This window comes from Mustela erminea, chromosome 4, assembly GCF_009829155.1.
Source record: "Mustela erminea isolate mMusErm1 chromosome 4, mMusErm1.Pri, whole genome shotgun sequence".
In the NCBI taxonomy this organism is placed as follows: Eukaryota; Metazoa; Chordata; class Mammalia; order Carnivora; family Mustelidae; genus Mustela; species Mustela erminea.
This window is the reverse complement of record NC_045617.1, coordinates 81,427,372-81,445,350: the sequence shown is the minus strand read 5'-3', so window position 1 is coordinate 81,445,350 and position 17,979 is coordinate 81,427,372. Positions and strand designations below refer to the sequence as shown.

Below are 17,979 nucleotides of genomic sequence, written 5' to 3'. Positions count from 1 at the left end.
TGTATATGGACCACATTTTCCTTATCCATTCGTCCGTTGAAGGGCATCTTGGTTCTTTCCATAGTTTGGCGACCGTGGCCATTGCTGCTATAAACATTGGGTTACAGATGGCCCTTCTTTTCACAACATCTGTATCTTTGGGGTAAATACCCAGGAGTGCAATTGCAGGGTCATAGGGAAGTTCTATTTTTAGTTTCTTGAGGAATCTCCACACTGTTCTCCAAAGAGGCTGCACCAACCTGCATCCCACCAACAGTGGAAGAGGGCTCCCCTTTCTCCGCATCCTCTCCAACACATGTTGTTTCCTGTCTTGTTAATTTTGGCCAGTCTAACTGGTGTAAGGTGATATCTCAATATGGTTTTAATTTGAATCTCCCTGATGGCTAGTGATGATGAACATTTTTTCATGTGTCTGATAGCCATTTGTATGTCTTCATTGGAGAAGTGTCTGTTCATATCTTCTGCCCTTTTGATGTGTTTGCCTGTTTAGTGTGTGTTGAGTTTGAGGAGTTCATTATAGATCCTGGATATCAACCTCTTGTCTGTACTGTCATTTGCAAATATCTTCTCCCATTCCGTGGGTTGCCTCTTTGTTTTTTTGACTGTTTCCTTTGTTGTGCAGAAGCTTTTGATTTTGATGAAGTCCCAAAAGTTTATTTTGTACATTGACTTGTATCCTGCCACGTTGCTGAATTGCTGAATGAGTTCTAGTAGTTTGGGGGTGGAGTCTAGGAAATATATGTTTTTAATAGATTACGTTGATACTTATATACATTTCTAACTATCATAGACTCATTATTTGTGCCCCTCAACAAATTTATATATTACATTCTAATGCCTAGTGTGATGATATAAGGCGGCTGGAGGCCTATGGGAGGTGATTAGGTCAGGAGGGTAAAGTCCTCATGAATAGGATTAGTGTCTTTATAAAAGAGGCCCCAAGGAGTCCCTTGCCCCTTTTAGTGAGGTTACAGCAAGAAAACAGCCATCTATGAAACAGGAAGAAGGCCCTCACCAGACAAAAAATCTGCTGGTGCCTTGATCTTGGATTTCTCAGTCTCATAACTGGGAGAAATAAAATTCTGTTGTTTATAAGTCACCCTACCTATGGTATTTTATTATAGCAGCCCAAATGAACTAAGACACCTATTAACTTATACCAAATGGAATGGTCATTATAATGGTGTTCAAAGAAATAATAAAAGCCAATTAATTCTGAGGGAGAATGCATCCATATTAATAAAATTTTGAATTTTAGTCTGTTTAAAGAAAGTATTCATTTCAAGTATGATTCAAGTGAATTAAATTGTAGGTGTAAAATATATATGCATTGGGTCCTAAATCCACATATAAAATTCACTTGTACTAGAAATAGCTAATTTTTTAAAATTTTAAATTATTTAAAAAAATTTTTAAGATTTTATTTATTTATTTGACAGACAGAGATCACAAGCAGGCAGAGAGGCAGGCGGGGGGGTAGGGGGAAGCAGGCTCCCTGCTGAGCAGAGAGCCCTACGTGGGGCTCAATCCCAGGACCCTGGGAGCACCACCTGAGCATAAGGCAGAGGCTTTAACCCACTGAGCCACCCAGGCACCCCTTAAATTATTTATTAGCAATTTCAAGTATAACAACTGAAACTGGAATAAGCGTTTATTTTCTATTAATAAAAATGAATTTTGACAAAAATGGACTCTGTCTTCCCCTCTCCTACCACCCCTCTGTGATAAAGGCTTTCCAACATTGTCAGGAGCTTTCAGATGCACATTAAATTAAAGAATATAATGAGGTTTAAGGAGCTGGGGTATAGGACAGTATTCGATTTGCAAGATCACCCAAAGCTGTACTGTCATACCAAAGTTGACCAAGTAAATTTTATAAAAAGGAAAAAAAAATTTACATGCATGAGGACAGATATTGGCTTGATCTGCTGGTTCAAGGCCAAGTATTTAATTTGCTTCTCCAAAGACATTAATCTTTAAAAGTATGACTCTGGGAAATTCATGCCACTAGCCTAAAAACCCACTGACAGTGAAGTGAGCACTGACTTCATTTTGCCCAGTAAAAATTTATACAACAGAAGCTAAGATAACATCTATAGGTGTTCCCTCCCAGTCACCTGCATGGTCACTCCATCTGCTGAGGCCACCCTGGACCTTAACCAGTAAGTCATAGCCATCTCTGTATACACTTGCCAGAGAGAGGGAATGGGAATTCTTGTTTTTAGGTACATTGTCCAACCTCTCACAGGCTGCATACCCAGAAATGTGATATTGTTGATAGCTTCTTCGAGAGTTTTCACAGAACTGAGGGCAAAGTTCTCCTCTTTCTTAAATATGTCTCCCACCTCTTCCCAAGCAGCAGCAAAATTAAGCTTCAGTACTTTCTGAATGTGGTCAGACACAGTCACTTCAAGATCTTCCAGCATGCACCCATCATCATAGCCCTCCTCAGCCAGAACCCCAATGTCAGGGTCGCAGTCCCGGAACGTGAACTTCATGGTGCAGCTAAAGGTGGCTGCAACTGCGGTCGAATCATCATTAGGCAGGTGAACCAAACTGTAACATATTCCTGGCTGAATGTAAGCAGGGCTCGGGGCTGGGATACAACACAGCACCTCAAGGAACCCAATGGCTCCACCTGCACGGTCCCTTTCTCCAGCAGCTGGTCGTTAAGAGTACTGGAGCAGTCAAACTGGAACACGATGTGATTGGTAAACATGTGCTTGATACAAGGAACAAAATATTCCGTCTCTGCTTCCATAAGTTGAACAGGCTCAGAAGACGTGAACAAGGGTCCCAGATCCATAAACTCAGGAATGGCAGCCAATTGTTCTTGGAAAATGTCTTGCCTGGAAGGAGCCAACTTCTTTGGCTAAGTGGCCCCAAGTGTAATTTCTGCTTTCTGCTCAAAGACACGGGCCATAGCAAGAGGAAAAGACTTCATGTCAAAGGGCTTCTCTGCAGGCTCCAGTGTGTACTGGTGGAGGGCTTTCTCCATCCCTGGCACTGAGATGGTGAGGTCGTTGAAGATGTACATGGCGTTCAGTGCCACCTGCCTCTCCTGGAGCACATTCAAGTAGAAAGTAGCCCTGTCCCAAACCTCATCGTCCATCATACACCTTTGTAGGAGTACTAGGACGTTTGGGAGAAGATTCTCATTTTGAGCCCAGATTTGGCCAAAGCACTCACAGCAGCAGCTCTGACAGCCTCATTCTCCAGTACGACCTTATTAAAAATAAGCAGATATACTTGGAGGGGACAGGCATTCTGAGGCCCTCTTTGCCCAGCAAAATCTTAGTAGAACCTTAGTAGCCAGAACAGTGTGTTCACAGTCCTCAATGAATTCACAAAGGTGGGCTAGACCTGCTTCTTTACCCTCAGGCTTCTCTTCCACAATGCTGATTATGCAGTCCACAACGGTCCACTTATATTCAAAGCCTCCATCATCTCAGGGCATGTTGGAGAGGAAAGTGATCATGACACTGTGCTTTTGAGGGTATTTCTGAGAGTGAGTGTTAATTACCTGCACAACCGTCACCCTGAACTCATCTGAGATTTCAGACACAAAAGGAGATACCTGCTTCATGAGCCTGTCCACACTGCTCTCACTCCCTGTTTTGAGGAGTGTAGTAATGGCCAGACTAGCAATGCTTCTGTTTGAGTCTGTGATCAAGTTTTCTGAGTCCAGACTGGAGGCAATAACAGCAGAGGGGTGTTTCATTGCCACCTTGTTCAAGATCCTCACAGCTGTGTATCTCAAAGCTGGCTTAGGAGAGCTACAGAAAAGTTGAAGAACTGAAATGGCAGGTGCCAACTCCCTTGCAGTACAGTTAGGAAGATGGATGACAGCTGACACAGCTTCATAAATAACCATTTCATGTTTATTTCACAAGCAGCTCTCAATGAAATCAAAGAGTGGACTTTCATGGCCCTCTTCATTTTCTTTTAGTAAGTGACTGGCAATTCGGATCAGCATGCAGTAAGCAAACTGAGATTTGAGACCGGATTTAGTAAATTTATTCAACATCTTAGAAACAGCAAGGCGTTCTTTCTTTTCAAGGCGATACAGGACTCCCAATGCATGTTACTGGACATAATGTTGTCGCTGGAAGCGGCTTCTTGGGCTCTGTTGACCCAGCGCTTAACCACATCATGGCTTATCTTCATGTGTAAGGAAGACACCAGTGTGGAGCTGAATACGCTGGAGACTTTATCCATAATGGCCTGCTTCATGTAACTCTCGATGGCCTGCAACATTATTCCATTAGTGATTCTGCAGAGAGCCCTGATGGCTGGGCCTCGGTACACATCTTTCTTTCCAGTCATGTCCTTAGTCAGAAGTTCGTAAATTAGAAACGCAATGCAGGTCTCACGGGATAACATCAAGGTATTGGCAGGGTTACATTCTTTTCTGGAGGCTGTAGGGGTGAATCCATTTCCTTGCCTCTTCCAACTGTCAGAGGCTACTCACATTCCTTGGCTCACGACCCCCCTCCTCCAGCAACGTCGCTTCTGTGACCTGCTTCCATCATCCCATCTCTTCACTGTGAAACAGCTTAGCTTTTCATAAACTCAATCACATATCTTCTAGAATCTTCATTTATCAAGTATGCAAGTGATGCCAGAGAGGCAGAGCCTCAAGAGGGAGGGCTTCAGGCCAGGAGGCTTCTTGATTTTGTGTGAGAAGAAATTCAAGGGCAAGCCATTTAGGGAAAGGGGCAAAGATTTATTAAGTACAGAAATAAGAAGGCTTCTACTTCACAGAGTAGTGGTCTCTCCTCCCAGGTGAGCATGAAGAACCCCCGCCCCCGCCCTGCCTCTCACAAAGGGTTTTGTTTGTTTTTTAAGATCTTATTTATTTATTTGACAGAGAGAGAGAAAGCAAGAGAGTGAACACAAGCAGGGGGAGTGGGAGAGGAAGAAGCAGGCTCCCCACTTAGCAGGGAGCTCAATGCTGGGCTCTATCCCACGACCCTGGGATCACAACCTGAGCAAGGCAGACGCTTAACCAACTGAGCCACCCAAATGCTACTCCAGTAGGTCCTGCTTAAAACTGGTATATATTTAAACAAAATCTTTCGAAATTCTGACTCTTAAAAACATTTAAATGTTTGAATTAGCCTGTCCCCCAAAATTTCTAAAATGTTTACCTGTAAGTGATTTAATTTTAAACATTCATGATGTTCATAGTTTTTGCATCTTCAGATCTAACATACATTAGTTGAAGTATTAGCACTTTAAAGTAGTTTTCCAATTTGATAGTTTCCAAGTGTAAAACACAAAGATACACCTTGTATCTTTGATAATTCATTAGCATTGCAACTAACTTTCTACATGTATAAAGACATAAAGGAGTTTCCAAATGAGTTACTCTAATGTAAACAGGAGGGTGGCAGAAAACAGAAAGATGGACCAACAGACCAACCCTGTTCTCACAGAGGTTCACAGAGGTTTGTAGAGGGGGTGAGATGAGGGAAGGACAGACATGAGATATCACTGTATTTGTAAGATGATATTTCTTAAACTCTAAGTAGTGGATACAAAGGTATTTTTTCATGATCTACATTTCTGTATGCCTAAAATATTTAGTAATAAAAAAAACCAAAACAGACTCACCGATCAATTACAATTTCTTTTTGCCTTAGCAGTCCTTCTTTTATTTTCAGCACTGATTCCCACTTACTGAAATCCTGATAGCCAGAAGGTGAATAACTTTGACGAGACAATCCAGTCAAAACCTGCACAAATATATTTATAATATTAGTATACTTAAAGTGTTTAAAAAGAATATTTCAACGGTATTTAATACTTTCCCAATGATTTTCATTAAAAACAGAGAACTCTCTCTTTGATTTTTTTTTTAAGACTGACTGAAATCATACTTGTGAATACAACATAACTTGGAAGAATTTCAAGGAAGTGAAGTAAAAGTACAAGTCTAATAACTCGTGACAATAGAATATTTAATCTGGTTTATTTTAACACTATAAATAAGATCTTATTCTCATTATCTTGTGTAAACTTTCAGGAAATGAGAGATTAATCACTCACTGCTTAAGGAAGAAGTAAAATAAGAAAATGTGCCATGGTTAGACTAGACAAACATTATATGAAAGGTTTCCACAAGGAAATAAAAATTAGTACCTGTAGCATACAGACTTCAAATTGTCACCTATCACATCAGATTTATTTACATTAAACTTTCAAAAGCAAAAATACTTTCACAAAATAGTAAACATATTTATAGAAAATAGGACTTAAACAGGTATAATCTGGTTGGGTGATTACTGGCCTCCAGTAATTACATCATTTAGAAAAAGTGTGCTTAGAATTTAAGAGAAATTTCAAATATTTAAGAGAAATCAATACTGATAAAAACCAATATGGCAGTTATCCTCAAATTCCTATGATTGAAACAAAAAAGAAAACCTTAATATACTAGTAGCCATAGACTGAATTTTATCTCCTCAAAAAAGGTATGTTGAAGTACTAACCCCTAAGTACCTCAGGATGTAACCTTCTTTGGGAACAGGGTCTTTACAGACATAGTCAAGTTAAGATGAAGTCACTGGGGTGGGCCCTAATCCAAAATGACTGGTGTCCTATGTAAAGGTGAAATTTGAACACAAGTACACACAGAAGACTGTAAAGAGATACAGAGAGAACACCATCTGAAGACGAAAGAGATAGCAGTGATGCATCTACACACCAAGCAACACAGAAGATTGTCAGGAAACCACTAGTAACTCAGCATAGAATATAAGATTCTTCTTCACAGGCTTCAGAAGAAACCAACTGAGCCAACACCTTGATTCTGGACTTCTAACTTCCAGAACTGTGAGACAATAAATTTCTGTTGTGTTTGTATCCTTTGTTATGGCAGCTGCAGGAAACTAATACAACTAGTAAATCCAATACCAAGGAATATCCAAAACAAGGAATAAATTCCTTGGCAAGCCAAATAATCCCACGGAAACACTCCAAAGCAACTTTAGGAAAATTCAAATGTGCAGTGATATTTTTATTCTTTGTTTTCCAAGGGCGTTACCGGCAAGACCTACTTCCGAATAAACCACTAATTTTGTGACACCAACTAGTCCTAGATTAACCCTTTAAATTATTATTTTCAAGTAATACCAAGACAAGATATTTCAGGCAGAAGACAGACAAAACAAGATGAACAGACGAGAAAGGACAGAAACTAAGAGATAACAGGATATATAGCTTTGTCATATGGGCAGATATTTGGAGTTTAAGTGACATAGGGTTACAAGGGGCAGGTTAGTCTGAATTTCATTCTTTCCTTTGCCTAACATACAACCCAGACTAATATTCAGCCATATGCCCTAGCAGAGATATGTTAGTTGCTACAATACTAAAGTGTTTTTAATGTGGTTGCTAATTAGCTGTTGCCCAAACCCCTGGAAGGTTCTCCAGTATCCAACAAATCAAGAGTTTCTGGCATTAAAAGGGGTTTTCAAGATGCTCCATCCATAAATGGCATCCTTTCTGATTACTTGGTTCCCTACACTGCACTAGTCAACCCTCCAAAATGTTTCCATCTCAACACTACCTACCAGCTTATAATTAGTTGGCAGAACTAAACAGGTTTGAATCCTGGGCACTCCAACAAAAGAGCATGTTATCTTAAGTACCCCACTGTGTCCACTATGGCCTAAATAAGGTATTCACAAAATTTCATATCATCACAAGGGATGAAAACATTTTTTTAAAGATTTTACGTATTTGAGAGAGAGAAAATGAGAGAGCATGAGTGGAGGGGGAGGGCCAGAGAAAGAGAGGGAGAAACAGAATCCCCCCTAAGCAGAAAGCCTGATACGGGGCTCGACCCCCAGGTCCGCAAGATCATGAACTTGAGCCAAAAGTAGATGCTTAATTGACTGAGCCACCCAGGCACCCCTGAAAATATTTTTGAAAATAACTGCTCTCAGGAGCTGAGAGAGGATTCAGCACCATAAATATTGCTGATTCGATGAGATAGTTTCTACTTACTGAAACTCCCAAGTTATTTAATGACTATCAATTTAGTGGGTAAGTCACTTAATGAAATTTATTTTGTCAAGTTGTAACTCAAGCAGGAATTCATTAAAACTAGTAAAAGCTAAGCAAAACAAAAGAGCATATCAACAATTTCAAAATTCAATGCAAGATCTGGAAATTATCAGAATGATTTGGTAAACCATTTGTGCTAGAATTTATAATACCAAATATTTCCACTTATTTGGTGCCTAAAAGTGAATACACACACACACACACACACACACACACACACACATACATATATAATATATATACATATACACACTGAGTTATCTATTGTCTCCTCTTCCAAAGACCTAAAAAGCGTTCCTCTATTTCTAAGTATCACACATCAGGAATGACTGATACCATAATATCTGAAGCTATGTTTTACCTCCTGTATCTTTCGCCTATTTCAGTAAGACAAGTGTCCACAACTCAAAAAAGTCAACAAAAACAACATCAACAAAAAGTGCCCAAGCAACACGATGATCTTGTGAAGAAAACATTAACTTTTCTACTCTTCATAAGTCATCTGCTAAAGAATTTCCCCACAGCAGACAACCTCTTAAGGAGAAGCCTTTTCTTGTTTTGAAACACTTGTTGGCATCAAGAAAGAGAGTAAAGGGGAAGAAAAGGAGGTTTTTCAAGAGAAAAGCAAATAACGATACCACCTGGGTGTACAGCACTAGAATCACTTGCAGAATGCACTGCTAAAGTACTTGCCAGATACTTCTATGAACATACATAAAACAAAATATGAAAATTTACTCATCTGATTTGTAGCTCCCTTGACCTACACCCTTTGGAAAACAAATCAAAATTGCGCTATGAAACTGAGCAAAGAGGAATAAAGAAAATGAGAAATCAGGTAACGTGATGCCCCCAGTTTTATTTTTCTTTTTCAACATTTCCTTAGCGATTTGGGGAGTCTTCTGATTCCATACAAATTTTTGGATTATTTGCTCCAGCTCTTTGAAGAATACCAGTGGAATTTTGATCAGAATGGCGTTAAAAGTATATATTGCTCTAGGCAGTATAGACATTTTAACAATGTTTATTCTTTCGATCCAAGAGCATGGAATGGTCTTCCATCTTTTTGTGTCTTCTTCAATTTCTTTCATGAGTGTTCTGTAGTTCCTCAAATACAGATCCTTCACCTCTTTTGTTAGGTTTATTCCCAGGTATCTTATGGTTATTGGTGCTATAGTAAATGGAATCGATTCTCTAATTTGCCTTTCTGTATTTTCATTGTTAGTGTATAAGAAAGCCACTGATTTCTGTACATTGACTTTGTATCCTGCCACATTGCTGAACTGCTGTATGAGTTCTAGTAGTTCTAGCCAAAAAAGGATTAAATTTTTAAAAATCCTTTAGATAAATTAAATAAAAATTTTAAAATGAGAAAGTTTTATACTGGGAAAAAGCAACATTCACCAAGAAGATAAAACAGACACAATAAACCTCCTATGAAGAAAAACTATTAAAAAATAAATGGGTGCCTAGCTGGCTCAGTTGCAGGAATGTGTGACTCTTGATCTCAGGGTCATGAGTTTGAGCTCCATGCTGGGTGCAGAGATTTCTTAAATAAATAAAATCTTTAAAAAATGAACAAAAGAATCTACATCACAGTAAATACTTTAGTATGTCTTTCTGAAATAGAAAAAGTAGGTAGAGCAAATCCAGTTCACCATCTTTTTTTTGTATGCAAACTAAAAATGGTGTCATTTCATATCTCTTCATCACTTTGGCACTATCTTCTATCTGCAAATAACCCAGAGATAAAAGTCTAGATGAAGTAAATGGTGTACACCACGAATGCAATAACAAAACGAAGGGTAGGAGAATATGCCACCCCAAATATGGCTGCAGGGATTCTGGACATGCACCCCAAAATATGTCCCTTTGAAACATTATTTTGAGCCACAGGCACTTGAAAAACAGCAAATGTTGGGAGAGGGTTTTTGTTTTTTTTTTTAAGATTTTTATTTATTTATTTGACAGAGAGAGACACAGTGAGAGAGGGAATACAAGCAGGGAGAGTGCGAGAGGGAGAAGCAGGTTTCCTGCCAAGCAGGGAGCCCAATGCAGGGCTCAATCCAGGACCCCGGGATCATGACTTGAGCCGAAGGCAGATGTTTAACGACTGAGCCACCCCAGCCCCCTGGGAGAGGCTTTCTCCAAACTCCATTTATCTGCCTTAAGGACCTCAACTGTCATAAATTCCCTCCCTGGAAATTTTATCAACAAGGGAGGACTGACACTCATCACAGAAGAGGAGACTTGTAATCGATGCTGCACTCAAATTTTCTCACAGACTATCACATCTCCCATCTATTCTTCTAAGGACCCATCTATCTTTCCTAAAATTCATTCCCTCTCCCCTTAGAGGCCTACATCCTACTCCCCAACCTTCCCCATTAATATGACTTTTGATCCTGGATTCTAATCTGCCTCTTAAGGAGTTCCTCATTTTCCCCTCCCTTATCTTCCATGTGTACATGAGGTACATGCTAATAAACTTGTTTTTCTCTTGTTCACCTGTCTTTTATTACAACAGTCTCAGCCAAGAACTCAGAGTCAGAGGAAAATTTTTTTCCTCCCCCACATCCACCTACGAACTAATTCTTAAAGAGTTGTTAATACTCTAGAACACAGAAGCCTTCTCTTAAGACAGACGACAACCCCATTCCCTAATATGAGAAGAGGAAAAGATTTTATATAGTCCATTATAAACACATTTATCCCATTAGCAATACAATTTTGAACATACCTTTACCCCAAGTAGTCAGAAAACAATAAAGAATTTCTATTCTATAAATCATAACTGGTCATGAGAGGCATACCAGTTTGTAGCAGTTATGTATCGATTGTAAAATACACATTTATATCATATTCTAGAAAACACAGGTACTCTTTTGAAAGAATCTGAATAAGATTCACTGAAGAGGTCTTTGAATCTTTCTAGGAAAAAAAATTTATCAAAATTCACATATCAATAAAATAGAAAATTACTGTTGTGATGCTGTTCTACTTAGGATTTCAAGTAGTCAGTCATGTTTCTACGTGACTATACCCAATATAAGTAATCAAGGAGACACAGGCAACTTAATATATAATTTGTACTTATAACTTATGAATAACAATAAAACTTTAACTAGACATGAACATGAAATCTAAAGGATAATTATAAAGCCATGTAACTATGTGAGCTAATCTGAAGTATGGAACAGAAAGGATGTCATCAAAGTAACAAACATTTCAAAATCTGTGCAGGTGAAACAAGGACACTTTTTATAAGTAAACATTTTCCAGACACATTTGGGATTAGAAAGTATTCTATATTCATATTACCAAATTCAAGGAGAGAAGAGAATCCCTGTTTACATGTTTTCCTACAAATGCAGAAGATATACTGTTGCAATGGTGGTTTATAAAAGAATACAGTAGTTTACCGCCAAAGAAGGATCATCACTCTTCTGTATCTAAACCCCGACCATCCAGATTTATAGACCCTAAAACACACATAGGCATCTCTTATTGTAAACTGCCAATTCTACTCTTATAATTGAATAGAGATAGCAGGCATCCACAATCCCATATACCTGCTACTTAGATGAGACCCAGATGCTGTGAAAAGTTGCCAAAATAAGTCACTTAATGTTCAAACATGCTTCTAAAATAAGCTTACTATATTGCAGCTGAAAATAGCTCAAAATTCTTTGGCCTCAGCCTGGACAAATACTGTTAAATTTAGATAATCTAGTGCTACCACACTTAACTGCAATACAGCCTCTGCAGTTCTTACAAGCTCGTTATCTCTCCTTCATTTGCCTTTGTTCCTTAGCTCATTCATCACTCACAACATGTCACATAACACAGCAAATCTCCTCTGTCTCCTGGAATAGTCTATCTGAAGCAATACTCTACAAGTGCTTTTTAGTAAAAGAATCATGATACTTCACCCAAAAGTAAATTCACAAAGCTCAGTAATGGAAAGCAAAAACAAAAACAAAACCAAACCAAAACAAAACAAAACAAAACACCATACAAATTATATAGAATTCAAAGAACATTTTATTCACCAAAAATAGGAAAAACATGGATTATACAATTACTAAAAGAATTGTGCTTTCAAGTAAAATTAGTATTTTACATATTATATTATTACTAAAAGAAATGTGCATTTATTTCAAAAATCTGTATCTTAAGCCCATGTAATTATTTATAGCGATTACTACAAATTTTCTCTAATTAAATTTATACCATAAGAGCATATTTTAAAATATTCTATCCATAACCTCTTCCTAATGAGCAATTATAAACTAAAGTCTACATCTTGACTTCTGAAATTTAAATTATATAAGGAACTGTGTTTTATTTTTCTTTCCTTTTTTTTTTTAATTTCTTTTCAGTGTTCCAGAATTCATTGTTTATGTACCACACCCAGTGCTCCATGCAATACGTGCCCTCCATAACATCCACCGCCAGGCTCACACAAACCCCCACACCCCTCCCCTCCAAAACCTGTTTGTTTCTCAGAGTCCACAGTCTCTCATAGTTTTTCTCCCCTCCGATATCCCCCAACTAACTCACTTCTCCTCTCTATATCCCCATGTTCTCCATGTTATTCCTTAGGCTCCACAAGTAAGTGAAACCATATAACTGACTCTCTCTGCTTGGCTTACTTCACTTAGCAGGAACTGTGTTTTAACTATCTCATTATTTCTTCAATTTGTCTTTATTATTAATTCTATAATGCTAGCTATCTTTGCCATCCTAATCAGACTTACTGAAACAATAATGCAAATACATCGTTACTTAAAGGGTAAAAACTCGGAAAAAAAAAATTTAAAAACCTTTAAGAGGCATACCTATATTTTATATCTTAAAAATACATGTGCATGGGGACGCCTGGGCAGCTCAGTTGGTTAAGCAGCTGCCTTCGGCGCTCAGGTCATGATCCCAGTGTCCTGGGATTGAGTCCCACATCGGGCTCCTTGCTCGGCAGGGAGCCTGCTTCTCCCTCTGCCTCTGCCTGCCATTCTGTCTGTCTGTGCTCGCTCTCTCTCCCTCTCTCTCTCTTACAAATAAATAAAATCTTAAAAAAAAAAAAAGTTCATGAAAATAAAGAGAATCTTTTTTTTTTTTCTTAATATTTTATTTGTTTATTTGACAGAGCTAGAGAGAGAGCACAAGTAAGCAGAGCGGCAGGGAGAAGGGAAGAGAGAGAAGCAGGCTCTCGAAGCAGGCTCTCTGCTGAGCAGGGAGCCTGATGCGGGGCTCGATCCCATGACCCTGGAATCATGACCCAAACTGAAGGCAGCTGCTTAACCAACTGAGCCACCAGGGCGCCCCATAAATAAAGATAATCTTAAAAATATTACTTATTTCCACCTTGCTAAACAACTGAATTACTATTAAATTAACTCTTTTCTTTTGGAAGAAGGGAACTTTTCTTCTCAAAAATCAAACTGCTATGGATGCACAAAGTGCAATCTTTGTTAGTATTACCATGTTTTTTTAAAAATGCCAACAAAGGAATGATCCATGCATGAAACACAATCTCATCACAATCAAAATGCAAACGTGAAGGGGAAATGGTATATCCAAGACTGAGGAGGCAAATCTTTTCCTTAAGTAAATCAATCAGAAGATTTAAAAAAAAAAAATGAAGCTTAAGTCTTCAAATTTAATCATTAATTTTTACTTATAAACCAGTATAGTTTTATCCAAACCATTTTGTTTAATAATTTACTATTTTAAAATTTAAGATGAAATATATTGACGGAAGACTTTAATAAACTTAATTTGTTAACTGTAATTAACAAACATAATAGCTTCTACTGGTAGCCAAACTGGAGGGAAAAAAAATAATAAAGGGTATAACTGACAATTCATGAAAGGAATATTATATGAAACAGAAATGGAGAGAATTCTATCAAAATGAAATATTTAACATAATGTGGATTTTTCTGGGATCTTGCCCAAGGTTACAGATACCAAACGTACCACACTATAGAACCAGACCCTATGCAGAGCCATAGCATAAGCACTAACATATTTCATTTATTTTAAAAAGCAGATTACCAAAATATGTTTTTTTCAAGTTATCATATTTTACTATCAAGAGATAAAAGAAAAAACACATAATAATAAATGTGCTTTAGGACCAAAGCACTGTCTACATTATATTATTTTAAAAATGTATGAAAGCATTTTTCTAAAAGGAAAAAAGGAACTATTAATGATGGTTAGCTGGTGGGAAGAGAGGAAGAAGACTTTTACTTTATATCAGGTAGATTATTGACTTTGCTTACCATCCATATACTACTTTTTCTTTTCTAACAGTACAGCTATGGGCCATTAAATGTTTTCTTTTTCAAAATGTTAAAAATACTATTTAAAAAAAATATATTTCAAAAAATATATATTTCAAGAGTCAACAATGGAAAATATTCTCAGGGCAAAATTGTCAAGAAGAGATAGAGCATAAAACATGAGTTAAGTTGATTGCTATTTAATTCAAACATCCCCTCACATAGTTCTCTAAAAAATATTAGAATTAGAAATGTTAGAAATTATTGTTTATCCTTGGAGTCTAGTTCAACATCTGGCCTACAGCATACAATCAGTGAAAAGAATATGAATAAAATACACTCCCTCAAGTATATTTCTCAGTCTTCACAAAAAATTTTAAATATTTCCAGTGGCAGAAGCAGATATTGTAATTAGAGCATCATGATAGTAATTTTGACAGTGATTCCTTTCCCAGTTTAGTCTGTATCATAAACCAGGCCTTATTTTTTTATAATCCCTGGTACTCAGCACAAAACCTAACTGACAGTTTTTGCTAAATCTTGAGCAATCTAAAAATTTACAGTAACAATAAGCTACCATCTCCCAAATTATCCTTACTTAAAATTTTATCATTTTCATAGCAACAATATACCTAATAGAAAGAAATATAAACACTTTAAAGATTATAGTTCAAAGGTCAATTCAAATTTAAATTTGACTAAAAATCTTACTTTTCTGCCCTTGAAGTCTAGCCTCATTTCTTTCAGACCCAGCTAATCTCTGAGTAATCCACGTAACTAATTTAACTTTAGTTTTCATTTTAGAGATAAATTTGAAAGACAGTCTTCAGTAGCCATACTGTATTCTATGTTGGAGATGTGAAGTCTTACAAGCACTTTGTGTTCTAACATTTATTATACAGATTTATAACTGTATGAATATTAAATTTTTGATATTTATTTTTTCAAGCTAGATTTAAAAACACCAATATATTAATTCTTCAAATGTCAACAGTTCTTCAAATGTCTATGATTCCAACTAAGCAATAAACCTATAAAAATGACTGTATTAGCAAGAGACACTAATGAACAACTGTGCCAAAATTATCCTTTTGATACCAATACTAGGGCTGTCCTGAAAACCACTCACCACACTTGATCAATTAACCTAAAGGCAAATGAAAACAGCAAATGATGAGATGTTCACATCCTTTTTTTGTGTTACCTAAGCTTTTAATTTGGAGATGGGTTAAGGAAGAAGTACAGATTTACTGAGATGTATCAAAACCAATGTACAACTCACAGTACCTTAAACTGCAGATAAAAAGTTATAATGCCGGGAAACCTGGGTCAATCAGCTGGCTAAGCATCTGCCTGAGTTTCTCAGGTCATGATTCCAGGGTCCTTAGGACAGAGTCCCACATCAGGATCACAGCTCAGCAGTTCCCCCTGCTTATCCTCGCTTATTCTCTCCCTCCCTCCCTCTCTCTCTCACAAATAAACAAAATCTTGGGGAAAAAAAAAGTTACCATGCCTACATATTACAAAGTTAGGCTTATTAATCTTATCCACTGGGTCACTTTACATCTCCTGCTTTATAGGGAAATATGAATTCCACATATCAAAATCCATTTTACATAACCTTTCCAAGAATGCATCTATGCTGAAAAATTAAGCATCAGTTGCATTTGCATTCTAACAATTTCAAGACAGCTAAGTGTGTAACTGAAGAAGAGAAGCTATTATATTTTAGGGGTTCTCACCTGAGGTAATGAAAGACTTGTCTTAAATGTTAATATTACCAATGCCTTTCTACAAAAGCTCAGACCTAAATTAAGGTAAGGATATCTCCCCCATCCTAGCACAGAAACACAGTTTAAGAGGCCACCTGATCTAAACTAAAAGTGTTACTCCTTCAGTTGCTAGAGTGGCCATTCATATCACTCTGAATGTTTACCAGTTCCCGAGTCTAACCCTCACCACAAAATTGCTGTTCTTAGGTCACTTTCTCAAAGAAGTTCTTTAATTCAAAGGAAATGCTTTCAACTAACTACCTAACTTTTTAAAAATTGTTATACTGGATTTCACACAAATCAAATTCATTTAAGAGTTTCATCATCCTTGAATGAACTAATAGTTATAACAAGTTTACAGAGCCAAGAGACTGAAAAAGACAAAGAAATGTATCAGATTTATTTATAAAAAACATTCATCATAATGTTTCTGTGGTTTATAAAGGCAAAATTATAAATCATTTAATAATAACAACAGGCTAATTCAATAAACTATGGCACATTTATATCCCAAAAATGACAGCTTCATTACAGTTTATAACATATATTTTAATATGTAATCACATCAAAATGCCCAAACACATTAGTAAGTAAAAATTACTCCTCAATTAACAGGTATTGGTTTCTTATTTTAAGAGTTTTTTTAAAAATAAAAGATACATAAAGGCAAGGACTTTTTTAACCAAACTATTTACCTAGTGTTTAGAACCAGTAAACCTATAGTTTGACTAAAGGAATGAATTAGGAAACAAAATGTGAAATTTACATGTTTAATTATTTTAACAGAGCTAGCAAGATAAATGGCTTCTAAAAATAACTCCATTTTTGAAGCCACCTTGGTATAGTCATAGAACATTTAAGTCTCAAAGATGCATTAGAAATTAAGTCAACCTGCCTTCATTTTAATTATGAGAAAACTAGAGTTCAAGTTCCATAGCTCCTCAATAAGCCATGACCAACACATAGCTACTCCACGAATTGGTAAGTTACACACATACGTCAAAATGTGAATAAGTTTAAAAAAAAAAAAAAAAAAAAGCATATGTATGGGGTGCCTGGGTGGCTCAGTTGGTTAAGAGTCTGCCTTCAGTCATGATCCCAGGATCCTGGATCAGCCAGGCATCAGGCTCCGTGGTCAGGGAGTCTGCTTCTCCCTTTATTCTCACTTCTTCCTTCCTTCAACTTATCCTTTTAAGAGCGCACTTATAATAATGGTCAAATAATATTCTAAACATCCATTAAATTTAACTTCTAAGGGATAAGCAGTATAAGGATTATAGAAAAAATATTCTCCAAAAAGTCTTTATTCATGAAGTTCATGGCAAAGAAAACAAATATACCTATAAAAAATATGAAGCTGCCTTCCAACTTGGGGTTTATCTGACTTACTTGAATTATAAGAGATTTATTACTTATGCAATTTAAAATTAGAAACTAACAAAACAGGTTCCCTCCCACTCATTTTGAACAATGAAGTCTATTCAGAGGAACGAGAAAGGAAGAACAGTTCCCAGAAAGAAGAAATAACATATACAATGGCAGAGCTACCAAATCCATTACGGTAGGAATAGATGACAATGACAGATCAGGAAAGACCTTTGTGTGAAATGCTGTAAAGTCTGGGCTTTTAACCTTGAGGGAGATGAGGATACAAAGAACAGTTCTCAACATGTAAGTGACAGTCAATTTTGCCCTTGGGATGGCAACTTGGGTAACAGGGTAAGGGCTGAATAGGACAGGGTCAAGACAGATGGCAGAAAGATTAGTTAGTAGACTTCTATAAAAGTTTAGAGGATGAGTGAAATAAGTCAAGCAGAGAGAGTCAATTATATGGTTTCACTTATTTG

At 37.0% G+C, this 17,979-nt stretch overlaps 1 protein-coding gene and 1 pseudogene across 3 annotated transcripts in view; both read right to left on the bottom strand.

The window, feature by feature from the left end:
• Nucleotides 1-17,979, bottom strand: part of CEP85L (centrosomal protein 85 like) — a 174,299-nt gene that overhangs the window by 67,503 nt on the left and 88,817 nt on the right. For all 3 annotated transcript variants that reach the window (XM_032339692.1, XM_032339690.1, XM_032339691.1), the window contains one exon: nucleotides 5,617-5,738. In XM_032339692.1, coding sequence (XP_032195583.1) covers nucleotides 5,617-5,738 — 122 coding nt within the window. The remainder of the gene's footprint in view (nucleotides 1-5,616; nucleotides 5,739-17,979) is intronic.
• On the bottom strand, nucleotides 2,068-4,387 carry LOC116587887 (annotated as a pseudogene).